General features: G+C 38.2%; 1 protein-coding gene across 4 annotated transcripts in view; it reads left to right on the plus strand.

Annotated features, from left to right (window-relative positions):
* PAK1 (p21 (RAC1) activated kinase 1) overlaps nt 1-15,928 on the plus strand; it is a 152,711-nt gene that overhangs the window by 90,262 nt on the left and 46,521 nt on the right. For all 4 annotated transcript variants that reach the window (XM_042959496.1, XM_007078949.3, XM_007078950.3 and 1 more), the window contains exon 3: nt 15,816-15,916. In XM_042959496.1, the coding sequence (XP_042815430.1) occupies nt 15,816-15,916 (101 nt within the window). The remainder of the gene's footprint in view (nt 1-15,815; nt 15,917-15,928) is intronic.

Below are 15,928 nucleotides of genomic sequence, written 5' to 3' on the forward strand. Positions count from 1 at the left end.
AGGGATGATCTTATGTACTGAATGGGGAGATGGGGTTCTGAATATCTGGGTTGTGGTCTTAGTTCTGTTATAAATTGGCTGTCTTTTTTTGGGTCAGTTATTTCTCTGTAGACTTCAGTGCCTTTATCTAAAAAACTAGAGTCAAACCAGTAGACATATAAAGTCTCTTACAGTTTTGAAATCCTGTAATTCTATAAATAAGATTATAAAGATGAAATTGGATTGGGCTGTATATGTAGGTGGAAAGAAAGTAGGCCATTGTAAAGTACTTTAATTAACGATAAAGCTGTAGACCCAGAGGTTTTGCTTGGATACTCTTGCTGAGTGATCCTTGGTCAAATCTGTCCGAAAATAAATCTCATAGCTCAAGATCAAAGCTGTATCTTTATAAATTCAAAGCATAGATGTAGAAAGCATAGAGTTATAAGTAGCTCTTGTGAAATAATCTAGTAACCTCTCTTTCATCCCCTAGTTACAGATTTTCTATGCATGCCCTGAGCCCAGAGATTTCACCCCTTTAAAGAACACCTACCTAGATGGCTATAATTAATGCATACATCAAAATGAAATAAGTGCTTCTTTCCCCTTTTGTTTGGATCCTTTGTTCAGTTTAATTCTGTGCTTGTTGATATTATCTTTCAAACAACAAGCATTTTTGCCCTTTGCCCTGTGCCTCATTTAGTCCTGGCAGGATACAAACCAGTGTTGGCAGTCTTTGAAGTGGTATGACCTTACTAAAGTATTTGGTCTAGAAATGGTCTAGAACTGGACTTAGAGAACCCAGATTGAGTCCTATCTCTGACATTTATTCTGTGATTTCTTTTCCTTTTACCAGTTGATTTTAATCTCAGTATCCTCATCTGTAAAGTGGGAATAATCATAATTCCCTATCATGAATAGGCTTTTGTCATTTGACATAGTAGACATAAAGTAGTAGACATTTTCTAAACTGTAAAACATTACAAATATGAGGGGTTTTGTTTGTTTGTCTTAATGGGAAACTCATTTCTTGTTTTAATCTGATGCCCACAAGTCATTTTCAGTTGAGGAGGCTGAGGTTTAGAGAAAATTAAATTGCTCAAGATCTCACAACTGGAAAGTGGTCGAGATGAGTGTGGAACTAAATCTTCCTAAAGTATCTGTTACAGCATAACCTACTCTCTCTGTTAGTTGTTCTCAACCCAGATTACTCATCTGACTCACCCATGGTGCTTTTAAAAAATAATAGGTGTCTAGGTCCTACCCGGACTTTTGGAGCCAAAATTACCAGAGTGGTAGTTTTAGGTCTCTAAAGAGATTTGGGAAACGAGAAAGAAGAGTCTTTGTGGCCTGCAGTAGTGGTTGAGATTTGAGCTGGCAATGGTTAGAATGCTTGTGGGCATTACCTAATGCTGACCTCCAGCACGGCTTCAGTGTGTGCCTGGGGAAATGCATAAATAATTGGAAGAAGCTGTAATTGAAGGCCTGTAATAGGTGGCGCTGGGTTGCAGAATTCTATGTGGGAAAGCCTGGTACCTGTGGTTGGGGTCTGGAGCCTTTGGCTTATTCTAAGAAGTCCCGCAGCATTTAGTTTGGAATCTTTTTCTGGCTGAATTTTCACAACCAAAGTGGAATTCTCCAGGCTTGGGAAGAGTTGAGCAAAGTTAATTTTAAAACTGGACTACGTCAGTGTTTATCTCTCCCAAGTTTGGAGTGTTTTACTGCCTTGAGCTCAGATAAACTCCGCTGAACCAATGAGAGGTACTTCTTAAAAATAAATCTTTTTAAAAAATAAATAAGGCCAGTAATTTGTGCTGAAACCCGGATGGCTATACCGTACCATAGGATTTGGCAGTGTCAGCCTCATTTCCCATGCTATTTGAAAACCAAATGGACTACAGATAGGGTTAAATCAGGATGGGTGAGGTTGCAAGTTTCTTTTTCTACTTTGTTTCTTCAAGCTGGTCATCTCTAGTTACATGACATCAGGATGATTCTTTCTTTTTTCTTCTCAGCCACAGTTTGTCTGTCTTAATGAGTAGGTTGGGAACTCTTACTCTGCAACTCTCTCACATTGATGATAACTCATGTTTGTAAAGCTCTTTAGCTTATAAAGCATATACATTTTCTTTACCTTAGTTGATCCTGAAATTAATAATAATAATAATAATAATAATAATAATAAAATAGTAGTAGTAATAACAAATAGTAATAACACAATAGTAATAACCATAAAATGGTAACAACAATAACCCAGCTACTATCTATTGAATGCCTATTAATTTCCATACAGTATTTTAGGAGCTTTGATGTTTGTAAAATATACCAGCCCTTTTAGGTAGATAAATATTTCCATTTTGTAGTCCGTAAACTCAGGTTCACAGTGATTAAGTAACTTTCCCAAGGTGATCTAGTTAGGGGGTGGCTGAGTTGGGATTGAAGCTGATTCCACTGTAAAGCACTGATACTCTTATGCTTAGCAGGTCAACAACTTGCCCAGGGGCACATGCTGCATAGTTGTAGTGCATGGAGTCTGAATTTGAATCATTGTCTCTTGACTTCTGGACCATACCCTTTCATTCTTCTAAGTCTTTGGACACCATATAGTGTTTGAGGGCTCCCATCCTAGAGATATTCATACAAGCGCCTTTAGTAGAACTGATTTGGTTGTTTCTTTTGCTTTAAAACAACTTTGCATTGAATGACATTCATTCTATCACTTACTGGCATATTCATTTAGTCTGCAATATGGGGAAGGCACAGTGCATACAAAAGAAACCATGTTGGAGTTTAAGCACTTGAAGTTGTCGCCATTGCCCATCCCTGACTTTGAGACTTTTGGTAACTTGCTTTACCTTTCTTAGCCTCAGTTGTTTTACCTATAGTATTGGTACACAATAATATTTATCTCATAGAATTGTTGTAAGGATTATGAGACTAAAGATGTGAAAAATGTTATGCAAAGTAAGCCTTGTTAAGACTTGGTAAAATTTTGGTGGCTATTATTGCTTGCAGTCATAGTTTTCTTTTGGAATCTGTGATTAACACTTCAGAGTTGTTACGATATTTACAAAATAGCAGCTCTTGACAGGGTTCCTCTAAGGTAGAATTAAAAAATGGTTTTGGGGTAAGCTACCTCTCTCTGTCCACATATAGGCCTGTATTTCCTGTTGGTTGAGATAGGGCTAATGGGAAGGCCAGATTAAGCTATTTTGGGCATTGAGACTAAGCAGACCCAAGAACAGGTTTCCCAAGAAGTTCTCAAGAGTTCTCTGTAATATCTGTCAGAAGCAGGAGTCTAAGCTCTGGATATGGGCTTGGATCTCTGGAACAAATAATATATTTGAAACTGAGGCCAAAAAGGTAAGCCTCTTAAAACTACAAATCTTAGATACTCTTCATTTCTTTCTTATTCTAATTCTCTCTCTTTTCCCTTTTTTTCCCTTTCTTCCCTTCTTCCTCTGTGTTCTCTGATTCACTTACATAGTTTTTGTCCACAGGGTTGGAAGCACTGATGTACATATGATACTAGGAGTTTAGCTTGGCAACCAGTTATATGTTCAAGATTTTCTAAGGAATTAATAGTATAAAGTATTCTGTTTGGGGTTTGGTTCCTCCTGCAGTGTTCTCACTTACTTGTTGTATGGCCTTGGACAACTTCCTGAACTTCTCTAGGCTTTCCTGTCTTTAAAATGAAAAAGTTGGAGGTGCCTGGGTGGCTCAGTCGGTTAGCATCTGACTCTTGATTTTGGCTCAGGTCATGATCTCATGGTTTATGAGATTACACCCTGTGTCGGGCTCTGTACTGACAGCGTGGGGCCTGCTTGGAATTCTCTCTCTCCCTCTCTGCCCTTCCCCTCCATCAAAAATAAATAAATAAACTTTAAAAAAATAAATAAAATGAAAAAAATTGGACTAAATGCTCTGTAAGTTCGTATGTGGCTCATGAACCATGGTTTCTTATAGGTCCCCTCATTGCACTTTCACCTTTATTTGTAAAATGCACGTTTCAGAAGTGTACAGTTTAGTGTTGCATTGACCACATCTATGTGGCCACTAACCTGTCCAACAAAAAAGGATATAACCAGCCCCCTTGAAGCTCCGTTCGTTTTCTCTTGCAGGCACTAACATCTCTCTCTTTCCCAAAGGTAAACCCATTAATGAGTTGCTATACATAGAATCATACAATGTATATTCTTTTCTTTGTCTTCATTTGATTAACGCTGTTTATGAGATTTATCTGCAATTTTACATACAGTTTAGCTCATTTCCATTGCTATATAATATTCTCTTATAGGATTATTTTCCATTGTACTATCGATGAACATCAGGTTGGTGTCAGTGGTAGACTCTTATGGGTAATGTTTTCTGATCACACTTGTGCATATTTTTATAGATGTATTCACACTTTTTTGTTGGGCACATATACATAGTGAAAATGCTGGATCATGCAGATACTTATGCTAAACTTTGGTTGATAATTAAAAAATTCAAAGTTCAAACACATGGCTGTTCAGTTTATATTCCCACCAGTCATGCATAAGAGTTGCACTTCACTTTTTTGTCACCACTTAGTTTTGTCAGTCTTTAATGAGGTTGAGCAGCTTTTCATGTTAATTGGCCATTTGGATATTCTTTTTTGTGAAGTGCTTATTCAAGTGTTTTGCCCATTTAAGAAAAAAAAATTTTTATTGATTTTCAGGAGTTCTTACCTAGATATAAGCCTTTTGCCAGTTGAATATATAGCAAATATCTTCATTTATGCATTTAATGGTATCTTTGATATATATATGACATGGTGTCTTTGATAGAATTAAATATAGCTAAATGTATTATTTCCTTTTTGTTTTCTGTTCTGTTTTTGGAATCTTTACCTACTATAAGTTATGAAGATTTTTCTATTTGAATTTTTTCTATGTTCATATACACAATCCTATTATCTGTGAATTGTGATAATTTTGTTTCTTCCTTTTTAATCCTTCTTCTTTTCTTTCCTAGTTGCACTGACTAATACCTTCAGTATTGTGATAAATAGCAGTGACACCCTTAATCTTATTTGTAATCTCAGAGGAAAACTGTCAACATTTTACCATTAAGTTTGATGTTGGTGCTAGTGTTTTTGGTAATTAGCTTTTATTAGATTAAATGGATCCCTTATAATCCTAGTTTGCTATGAATGTTTAATCACAATTGGATATAAAATTTTAGCAAATACATTTTCTCCTTTATTTTGTTATTATGGTATATTGCATTTACTTTTTTTAAAATACTGAGATATAATTCATATACCATACGGTTCAGTGGTTTTTAGTATAGTCACAAGATTGTGCAACATCACAATGCTCTAATTCCAGTACATTTTCCACCACCCTAAAAAGAAACCCTGTACTTCGCCATATTTCCTCCTTCCCCTTGGGAACCGCTAATCTACTTTCTGTCTATGGATTTGACTTCTCTGGACATTTTATATAAATAGAATCATACAATATGTAGCCATTTGTGACTTGCTTCTTTCACTTGGCACGATGTTTTTAGGTTCATCCATGTTGTAGCATGGGTCAGGACTTCATTTCTTTTTACAGCTTAATAATATTTTGTTGTATGGATATACCATTTATCTGTTTATCAGTTGAGGGACATTTTGGTTTCTATGTTTTGATTATTTTAAATAATGTTGCTATGAACATTCACTTACAAGTCGTTGTGCAGATAAAGGTTTTCATCAGATTCCTCTAGACTCATACTTACTAGTCATCATAGAAAAATGTGCTAGCAGCAGCAGCAGCAGTTGTCCCAGGCAGCCTGACGTTTGTGGCCTTGGGATCTGGGACTACCAGTATCCTGAGTTTGCTTTATTTCCTCCATTGTATCATCCCTCAGTCCCATGCTTGGAGTACATCTCTAATAAGAGCTTATTAAATTTGGTTGACTTGCTGGGCAGATAGAAAGCTGGGGCAAAGTTCACTGTTTTCTGGCCCTTTGTTTATTCTGTTTCCTTCTGGAATGCCCTTTTCCATTTCTGCCTGACCAACTCCTGTTATTCTTCATGATTTCTTTCAGGTATTATCTTCTCCAGAAAGGTGATTTTTACCTACCTTTATCTATACCTGAACATGGATCATTGACCTATTTTGCAGATTGAAGACTTGATCTAAGAAGAAGAAAGTGACTTTTCTAGGGTCATAAAGTGAATTAATGGCAAAGATAATACTGGATCCATCCTCCACTGACTCCTAGTCCAGGACAGATTTCTTTTAACTTCCTGACCTCAGTGTTCTCAGCTCTGAGATGGGGATAATCTATGCTGTCTGGTTCTTGGAGTTGTTGTAAGGAGCCAGTGAGGCAGTGACTGTGAAAAGGCTTTGTGAAGGGCTATACACATGTGAGTGTGATTGTTACTTCCAGTAAGGCATTCAGTGAGTGCCAGGTAGCTCTGTGACTAGGTGGCTTCTCCAGTTCTGTCCTGCTTTCCTGCCTCAGGTGTCCTGTTTCCTGCTGATGCTCTCCAGCCAGTGACTACTCAGCCTAAATAGCATGGCACGCAGGATAAATTCTGCCCATTAGGGTTCTTTTCCCCCCTGCACTTCCCTCCTCTCCCACTTCAGCCAAGCCCTTCTTTTCTTATACTTGTTCTGGTCTGTGTTAAACTGCTATTTCAGTAAGTAGTTGCTTCCAGTCAAATCAGTCAGTAAGGATCAGAGGCTATCACAAAGGGTAAAAGACTTGATCGGGTGAACTGAATCTTACCACCATATGCTCTGTGATACAGTGAGTCAGTTTACTTCTTAGGGCCTCTTACTTCAGGAAGTAGAATAACAGACTCTAAGGTTACTTCTTAATGTTTTGGGGGTGTTCTTGAATTAACCTATTCTGTGTTGGGTCCTCAATGGAAGATTTGGAAGTATAACGATCATAATTAGAAGCCATGATTATGGTCCTCAGGAAGCTTACATTTTAAGTAAAGGGGTAAGTCTTTAAAATAGCAAGGAATCATACAAGACAGGAAATGACTAAATGCATGGTGGTGTGGCAGACTCAGTGTCTTGGGAATTCACAGAGGGAGGAAAAGTCAGGAAGAAGTAAGTGGGACTTGGACCAGTCTTTAAAAGATGACTGAGAATTTGACAGGGAGATTGGGAGGAAGAGCATTCCAAAGTAAGGAGAAGAAAAAGAGCAAAAACTTGGAGGTGGGAATATGGGAGGTATATGCAAAGGTTATGGGACAAAAAGTGACCAGTGGAAGCCAACTTCAGCATTACCCTGTATGTTCATGTGTTAAATGATTTCATTTCCTTGGGGCTCTTTTCTATAGATTACTCATCCTCTAAGCCCCTCTCTTTTTTGTGTCTCCATTACTGGAGTTTCTTTTGTATTTGACATTCTATGCCTATAGTGGCATGTTATATAGTATATTAATAACATAAATTAGAAATAATATGTAAAAATATAAGGTATAGAAGTATAAAATACAAATCCAAATAAAACATAAAAGGGGCGCCTGGGTGGCTCACTCTGTTAAGCGTCCGACTTTGGCTCAGGTCATGATCTCACAGCTCGTAAGTTCGAGCCCCTCATCAGGCTCTGTGCTGACAGCTCAGAGCCTGGAGCCTGCTTTGGATTCTGTGTCTACCTCTCTCTCTGCCCCTAACCCACTTGCATTCTGTCTCTGTCTCTCTCAAAAATAAACATTAAAAAAAAACAAAAACATAAAAGTTGTTTTTCCCTACCATCTTTTAAATGACTAGATCAGGGGAAATTTAGGAACAATAAGCAGTTCCAAAGCCCTGCAACATGTCCCATGCATTCTAGCTATGAGTAAGACAGATGGACTTATGTCATAAATGACTGCTTTATTTGGGCCCTGCTAAACCCTTGGCCTTTCCTTTCTAAAAACAGCTGCTTCTTGAAGGGAAATTGCCAAGTGCTGAATTGCTTAAACTCTAGCAATTGGCATGTAGGCAAATAGTTCTTATTAAGACACTGAGGAAAGGAACTTTGGAATCAGACTTGGGTTCAAATCCCAGCTCTTACTAACTGTGTGAGCTTGAGCAAATTATTTAATGGTTTTTTTTGTTTGTTTGTTTTTTGTTTTTTGTTTCTTCATCTGTAAAATGACAGTCATAATAATCTATCTCATAGGATTATAAGAATTCAGGAAAAGAATGTGTTAAGTTATGATATCTTACACGTGGTAAGTTCTTATTTAATATTATTTCTTTTCCTTTTATACCAAAGTATATTTTCTTGACTCAACTTGAAATTCTTTAGGGAAGGTGAAATAATAGAATGTAAAGGGCCTTGGCTTTGAAGCCACACCTTTTGAATTGCAGTCACTTCAATAACTGTAGGCAAGTCTGTGCTTCAGTTACTTAATCTATAAGTAAAATTAATTGCCTCTCAGGATTGTGGTAATTATATGAGATGATGTGAATGGAGTACCTATTAAAAACTGTAGGATGCCATGTCAAGAGGAATCCAGCTACAGAGTCTTGAGAGTATTCATCCCTCTGTTTTCATAGACTCATGGAATGTAGGTGCTAGAAGGGTCCTTAACAATCATCTCATCCATTCTCTCCATTGTTCATATGGGAAAGCTGAGAATCTGGACTGTATGGTGTATAGAGGCAAAACTGGCCTGAACTCTAGAACCTTCTTGTTCCTCCCACCACATTTTTCATCAGGATTTTCATTTCATCTGGGTTACCCAGTTATCCTGGGTCTGTGGAGACATTAGGACTTCAGAATTTCTTTGGGCCAGTGTACTGAGGTCCCACAGAGCAGGGTTTTCAAACAGGACTGATGATGGCTGGGTAACAAGGATTGTGAAAGTCAGGTCAGATCTTGTAAAAACGAAACATTTATTCCTGTTCTGGAAAGAATTTGCCTGTTTTAGGCAGATTTCCTTAGACTCCTTGCCAAGTTGAGTTAGGTATGTGGTTATTTGTTACTTTCTTCACTCGCTGTCTGTACACCTGTTTTGTGCCAGGCGTGTGCTAGCCATTGAGGATCCATAATGAATTGGACATGGCCCCTGCACTTGGGACTCAGTGTGGTTTTTCCCAAGAGAAACCCTTAAAATAGGCAATTACTATAATGGTGCTGTGGGAACAGAGCAAAGGGTGAAGGACTGCCCAACCTAGAGATCAGGGAGGACTTCAGAGAAAAGATGACCTTTAAGTTGAGACCTGAAAAGGATAAATAAAAGGCTGAGGTAGCAAGGGAAGGGAAAAGGAAAGGCAAAGGGAGTAGCTTGAGAAAATGTGAAGAGGTGTAAAAGAACCCATTATGTTTGGTGATGTAACTGATTCAGTGTAGTTGGTGTAGAGTGTGTGAAACATAAGTAGCAGGAGGTTAAAAGAGGAGGGTACAAGTTTATAGAGTGGAGCTTCTGAAACTTTTTTTTTAATAGCATAGTTTTAAGTTCACAGAAAAATTGAGTGGAAGGTATCCAGATTTACTGTATACCTCCTGTTCTCACATATGTACAACCTTTCCCACAATTAGCATCTTGTACCAGGGTGGTGCATTTGTTTCAATTGATGCACTGACATCAACATATCATGTTCACCTTAGGTCTGTATTTTATGTTAGGGTTCATTCTTGGTGTTGTACACTCAATGGGTTTGGACAAATGAATAATGACATATATCCACCATGATAGTATTGTACAGAGTAGTTTCACGGCCCTAAAATTCCTCTGTGCTCTACTAATTTATCGCTTCTTCCCTCCTAACCCCTGGCAACCACTGATTCTTATGCTGTTTCCATAGTTTTGCCTTTTCTAGAATGTCATATAATTGGAATAATACAGTTCATAGTCTTTTCAGGTTGATTTGTTTTCCTAGTAATATGTATTTAAGGTTCCTCATTGTCTTTTCATGGCTTAATAGCTCATTTCTTTTTAGTGCTAAATAATATTCCATTTCCTGGAGGAACCACAGTTTATTTATCCACTCACCTACTGAAAGATATCGTGGTTGCTTCTAAGTTTTGGCAGTTATGAATAAAGCTGCTATAAATATCCATGTGCAAGTTTTTATGTGAACATAAGTTTTCAGCTCATTTGGGTGAATAGCAAGGAGTGCAATTGCTGGATTGTATGGTAAGAGTGTGTTTAATTTTGTAAGAAACTGCCAACCTGTCTTACAAAGTGACTTACCATTTTGCATTCCTGCCAGCAAGGAATAAACACTCTTTTAAAAAAAATTGTTTAATGTTTATTTATTTTTGAGAGAGAGAGAGAGAGAGAGAGAGAGAGAGAGAGACAGAGTGTAAGCAGGGAAAGGGTGGAGAGAGAGGGAGACACAGAATGTAAAGAAAGCTCCAGGCTCCAAGCTGTCAGCACAGAGCCTGACATGGGGCTCAAACATGAACCGTGAGGTCATGACCTGAGCTGAAGTTGGACGCTTAACTGACTGAGCCACCCAGATTCCCCAAGGAATAAACATTCTTGTTGTTTCATAGCCTTGTTGGCATTTGATATTTTCAAGGTGTGTAGTGGTATTTCATTGTCATTTTAATTTGCAATTCCCTAATGACACATGATGTTGCACATCTTTCCCACCTGTATATCTTTTTTGGTAGTTACTTGTTCAGGTCTTTTGCCCATTTTATTAATCAGGTTGTTTGTCTTATTGTTGAGTTTTAAGAGTTCTTCATATATTTTGGATAACAATCCTTTGTCAGATAAGTCTTTTACAAATATTTTCTTTTATCTGTGGCTTGTCTTCTCATTCTCTTGATTCTCAAACTTTTATATGCACATGAATCATTTCTGATCTCATTAAAATTCAGATTCTGATTCAGTAGGTCTGGGTTGGAGCTTGAGATCCTACATTCCCAGTAGTCTCCCAAGTTGTGCTGATGCTGCTTAGAATATCAAGGCTATAGATCACCTTGGCTGCTGTCTGCATTGGAGGGGACCAGAATGCAGGTGACAGGTGACTTTTAGAATGATCCAGGCCATAGATAACAATGCCTGAAAGAGGGTGGTAACAATGAAAATGGAGGAGAGTGGATAAATTTGATTTCTGTATAGCAGAGGAAATCATTAGTAACCTGGGGACTGAATGTAAGAGAGATGGGGAGAAAGAGGAGAGATCACATAATCATGAGCAGCGGTAGTCTATAAGAGGCAGAGTGACAGAATAGGAGGGCCTTGTGGCTGGGAGTCTGAAGACCCCAGTTCTGGGTGCAGGTCTGCTTCTAACTTGTGACCTTGTGCAGGTTATTTAACCTCTTGGAAACTCTGTTTCTTCTTCTCTCAATAGGCACCTTAACCACTGCCCTGCTCATCACACAGTTGTTTTGAGGCTCTGGTGAAATAATATACGTGAGCACTAGAGCATGATACAAATGGAGGTGATTATTGTAATTATTATGAAATGTAAATCTGTTATAAAGTGCTATAAGGTATACTGGTACTTTCTTTGCCCAGGAATGTTCAGTCTGGTAGTGAGGTTCAGACAAGTCAACCTGGAAAGGTAATAGAACAAGTGGATCATATATATGCATGCAGCTCTCTTGAGCATTGGGGCCTTAACTGTGGATTTGGCCACCTGTTTTCATCCACAGCCTATACTTGAAAAAATTATTTGTATTGTAGTGTAGTTGACACACATTACATTAGTTTCAGGTGTACAACATAGTGATTCAAGTTTACACATTATGCTACGTTCACAAGTGTAGGTACGATCTGTCACCATATGGTGCTATTATAGTACCATTGATTATATTCCTTATGCAGTGCCTTTTATTCCCGTGACTTATTCGTTCCATAGCTGGAAGCCTTATCTCCTACTCCCCCACACTCATGTTGCCCATCCCCGACCCCCCTCCCCTCTGGCAACTATCAGTTTGTTCTCTGTATTTATAGCTCTAATTCTGCTTTTTGTTTGTTGATTCATTTTTTTTTAAAGATTCCACATATGAGTGAAAATCATATGATATTTGTCTTTCTCAGTCTGCTTATTTCACTTAGCATAATATCTTCTGTTCCATCCATGTTGTTGCAAGTGGCACTATCATCCCTTTTTTATAGCTGCATAATATTCCTGTGTGTGTGTGCGTATATAAACACACACACCCACAGCTTCTTTATCCATTTATCTATCAATGGACACTTAGGTTGCTTAGATACATGTACATATAGGGGTGCGTGTATCTATTCAAATTAGTGTTTCTGTTTTCTTTGAGTAAATGCCCAGTAGTTCAATTACTAGATCATATGGTAGTTCTATTTTTAACTTTTTGAGGAACCCCATACTGTTTTCCACATTGCTGTACCAATTTACATTCCCACCAACAGTGCACAAGGTTTCCTTTCCCTCTACATCCCCACCAATACTTGTTATTTCTTGTCTTTTTGATTTTAGCCACTCTGTCAGGTGTCACATGATATCTCATTGTGGTTTTGATTTGCATTTCCCTGATGATGAGTGATGTTGAGCATCTTTTCATGTTTCTTGGCCATCTGTATCTTCTTTGGAAAAAGGACTATTTGTGTCCTCTGCCCATTTTTAAATCAGATTGGTGTGTGTGTGTGTGTGTGTGTGTGTGTGTGTGTGTAGTTATATAAGTACTTTTTTTAAAGTTTATATATTTTAAGAGAGAGTGCATGTGTGCACCTGCTTGTGTGCAAGTGGGGGAGGGGCACAGGGAGGGAGAGAGAGAGAGAGAAAGAGAGAGAGAATCCCAAGCAGACTATGCACTGTTAGCACAGACCCTGACGTGGAGCCCTATCTCATCATGATCTATGAGATCATGACCTGAGCTGAAATCCAGAGTTGAGCACTTAACTGACTGGGCCACCCAGGTGCCCCTCACTTCTTTGCATGTTTTGGATATTAACCCCTTATTGGATATATCATTTGCAAGTACCTTCTCCTATTCAGTAGGTTGCCTTTTTTGTTAATGGTTTTCTTTGCTGCACAAAAGCTTTTATTTTGATATAGTCCCAATAGTTTATTTTTGCTTTTGTTTTCCTTGCCTTTGGAGACAAGGGGAAGTGTTAGAAAAATGTTGCTATGGTCAACGTTGGAGAAATTATTGCCTGTGCTCTCTTCTAGGATTTTTATAGTTTCATCTCTTACATTTAGGTCTAATCCATTATGAAATTCTTTTTGTGTTTGGTGTTAGAAAGTGGTCCAGTTTCATTCTTTTATATGTAGCTGTCCAGTTTATAGGTTTGTTTTTTTGTTTTTTTTTGTTTTTTTTTTTTTTGATTTTTATAGTTTCATCTCTTACATTTAGGTCTAATCCATTTTGAAACTATTTTTGTGTTTGGTGTTAGAAAGTGGTCCACTTTCGTTCTTTTACATGTAGCTGTCCAGTTTTCCTAGCACCATTTATTGAACAAACTGTCTTTTCCCCATCCAAATTCTTGTCTCCTTTGTCATAGATTAATTGACTATTTAAGCATGGGTTTATTTCTGGGCTCTCTGTTCTGTTCCATTGATCTATGTGTCTGTTTTTGTGCCAGCACCATACTGTTTTGATTGCTATAATTCAGCCTATACTTTTAATCTGATCTCCAAGGATAGGCTCAGACAAGCCTGGCATTCAGCCTTTGTCTGACCCTAGCCAAGTTCTTCAGTACTGCTCAGTGAATTTTTTTAGAGGTGAATTTTGGGCTTACAATGTTTTTGTTTGTTTGTTTCTGTTTTTTTGTTTTTTTTGTTCTGTTTTGTTTTTGTTTTTTGTTGTTGTTTGTTTGTTTGTTTTAGCTTTGCTGTCGTGTAATCCTGGGCATTTCTAGGAGGGAAAATGTCTTGTCATGGAGCCAGGGACTTTGGGCCTTAACTGTGACTGTATGTAACATAATGTCTACAAGGAGAAAACTCTGGTGATTTCATTGAGAGATTGATAGTGGGGAAGACTGGAGACTTAGGGTTCCTGGGCTTTCTTTGCTGATTTGCCTTAAAGAGAGGATATTCTAGTCTTGCCTCACAGGCCTATGAGCCTGCATGGCCAATTTATAATGCTTTTAGGATAGACTTGTCACTGAAACTCAGGAATGATAAAGCAAATTATTAAAAATAAGTACTTATGTTTCCTTACCTATAAAATGAAGATGTTAACATCTGTTTTGTAGGGTTGTATGGAGTATTTGGTGACATATGATGCATATAAAATTCTTAGCACATGCTTGGCACATGGTAAGAGCTCAATTAATAGTAGCTTTTGCAGTTAGCTTCTGAACCCAGTTCTCCCAGGTATGTGTACGGAGTTCCCTGGAAGTTTAGACCAGATGGCCTTCTCCTTTGTCTTCTCCTTAGAACGTTGAAGGAGGAGGAGCCTTCGTTGAAGGGATAAGGAGGGTTTCTACAGCTCTTTAAAATCTGGGCTCTGTAGGTCCCCATCTAGGAAGAAAGATTATCTGGCTGAGCCTTGGAAGTTGTTTAAGCCTGTTTCAGTGGGATTACATTTGCAGATGGCTGCTGAAGTCTAGCCTGATACCAAGACCTTGAAACTCCTTTTAGTTGGAAGAGGGTTAGATTTACTAGAGCTTCTGTAACTAGGTACCACAAACTAAGCAGCTTAGACCACAGAAATGGATTGTTTCAGTTCTGGAAACAAGAATTCCGAGATCAAGTTGTATGCAGGGTTGGTTCCTTTTGAAGGCTGTGAAGAAAAATCTGTTTCATGCCTCTCCCTTAGCTTCTGGTGGCTTGCTGGCAATCTTTGGTGTTTCTTGGCTTGAAACAGCATCACTCTGACTTCTCTGTTCATCTTCATATGGTATTCTCCTTGTGTGCATCTGTCTCCACATTTCTTATTTTTGTAAGGATACCAGTCTTATTGGCTTAGGGGTCCCCCCTACTCCGGTATGACCTATTGTAACTTAAACTAATTATATCTGCAATGACCCTATTTCTAAATAAGGTCACATTCTGAGGTACCTGGAATTGGGACATATGAATTTAGGGGTACATAATTCAACCCCTGACAAGGTTACTTTGCTTTAGCAATACAATTCCTTAACTATTGAAGCTTTTTCTGCCAGGTCAGCAGGACCTCTGTGAACATCTACTTTATGCAAGACGTTTGATGGGAGAAAGATGACTACATCTTTTTCTTTTAATGATCCGTTAAGGTCCTAGCCTAGGGATGCAGCACAGCATAGTGGTTTTGAGCTCAGGCTCTGGGCCAGACTGCCTGGGTTTGTGCCTGGATGCTGCCAACTACTAACCATGTGATCTTGAGCAAGTAACTTGGTCTCTGTGCTTCAGTTTCTTTATCTGCAAAATAAGGATAGTACCTAACTTCTAGGGTTGCCATGAAGCTAAAGTGAATTCATACATGTAAAGAACTAAAACTGTTGCCTCGTAAGCACCTGATAAAATATTAGCAATTTATATTATTAAAATACCACCCAGACCTAAAATCCTGTAATTTAGGGAACCTTAAAGCAGTCCATAATCAAATACCAAACCAGTGGGATGTAGGTCATAGAAGCTCATAGAATGTAGGATGTCAGGGCTGGAAGGATCTTTAGATACCATCTGCCTTAGCTTTCTCTTTGGAGATGGAAAAACCAGTGTTCAGAAAAAGAAAGTTACTCACCCTAGATCAAATGGCTCATTAGATCTGAAGAACATTTGAAGAAAATTCTTTCTATCCCTTTCTTACTTTAGTTCAACAAAAAAATAAGTCTTTAATCATGTTTTGAGCACCTTCTCCAATCTAAATGTAGCATTTGGCTTGTCAATACATATGTGAAGTAGACGGTCCTTAGCCTTTAAAGGAGCCTACAGCTCAAAAAACAGTTAAATAAGCAAAAAAAAAAAGTAATAATGTCCTTGTTTTTTATTTCCTTTTCTCTGTTTCTCTTGCAGCAAATAAAAAGAAGGAGAAGGAACGGCCAGAGATTTCTCTTCCTTCAGATTTTGAGCACACAATTCACGTTGGTTTTGATGCTGTCACAGGGGAGTTTACAGTAAGTCCTGGG

The sequence above is a fragment of the Panthera tigris genome, chromosome D1 (assembly GCF_018350195.1).
Source record: "Panthera tigris isolate Pti1 chromosome D1, P.tigris_Pti1_mat1.1, whole genome shotgun sequence".
NCBI lineage: Eukaryota > Metazoa > Chordata > Mammalia > Carnivora > Felidae > Panthera > Panthera tigris.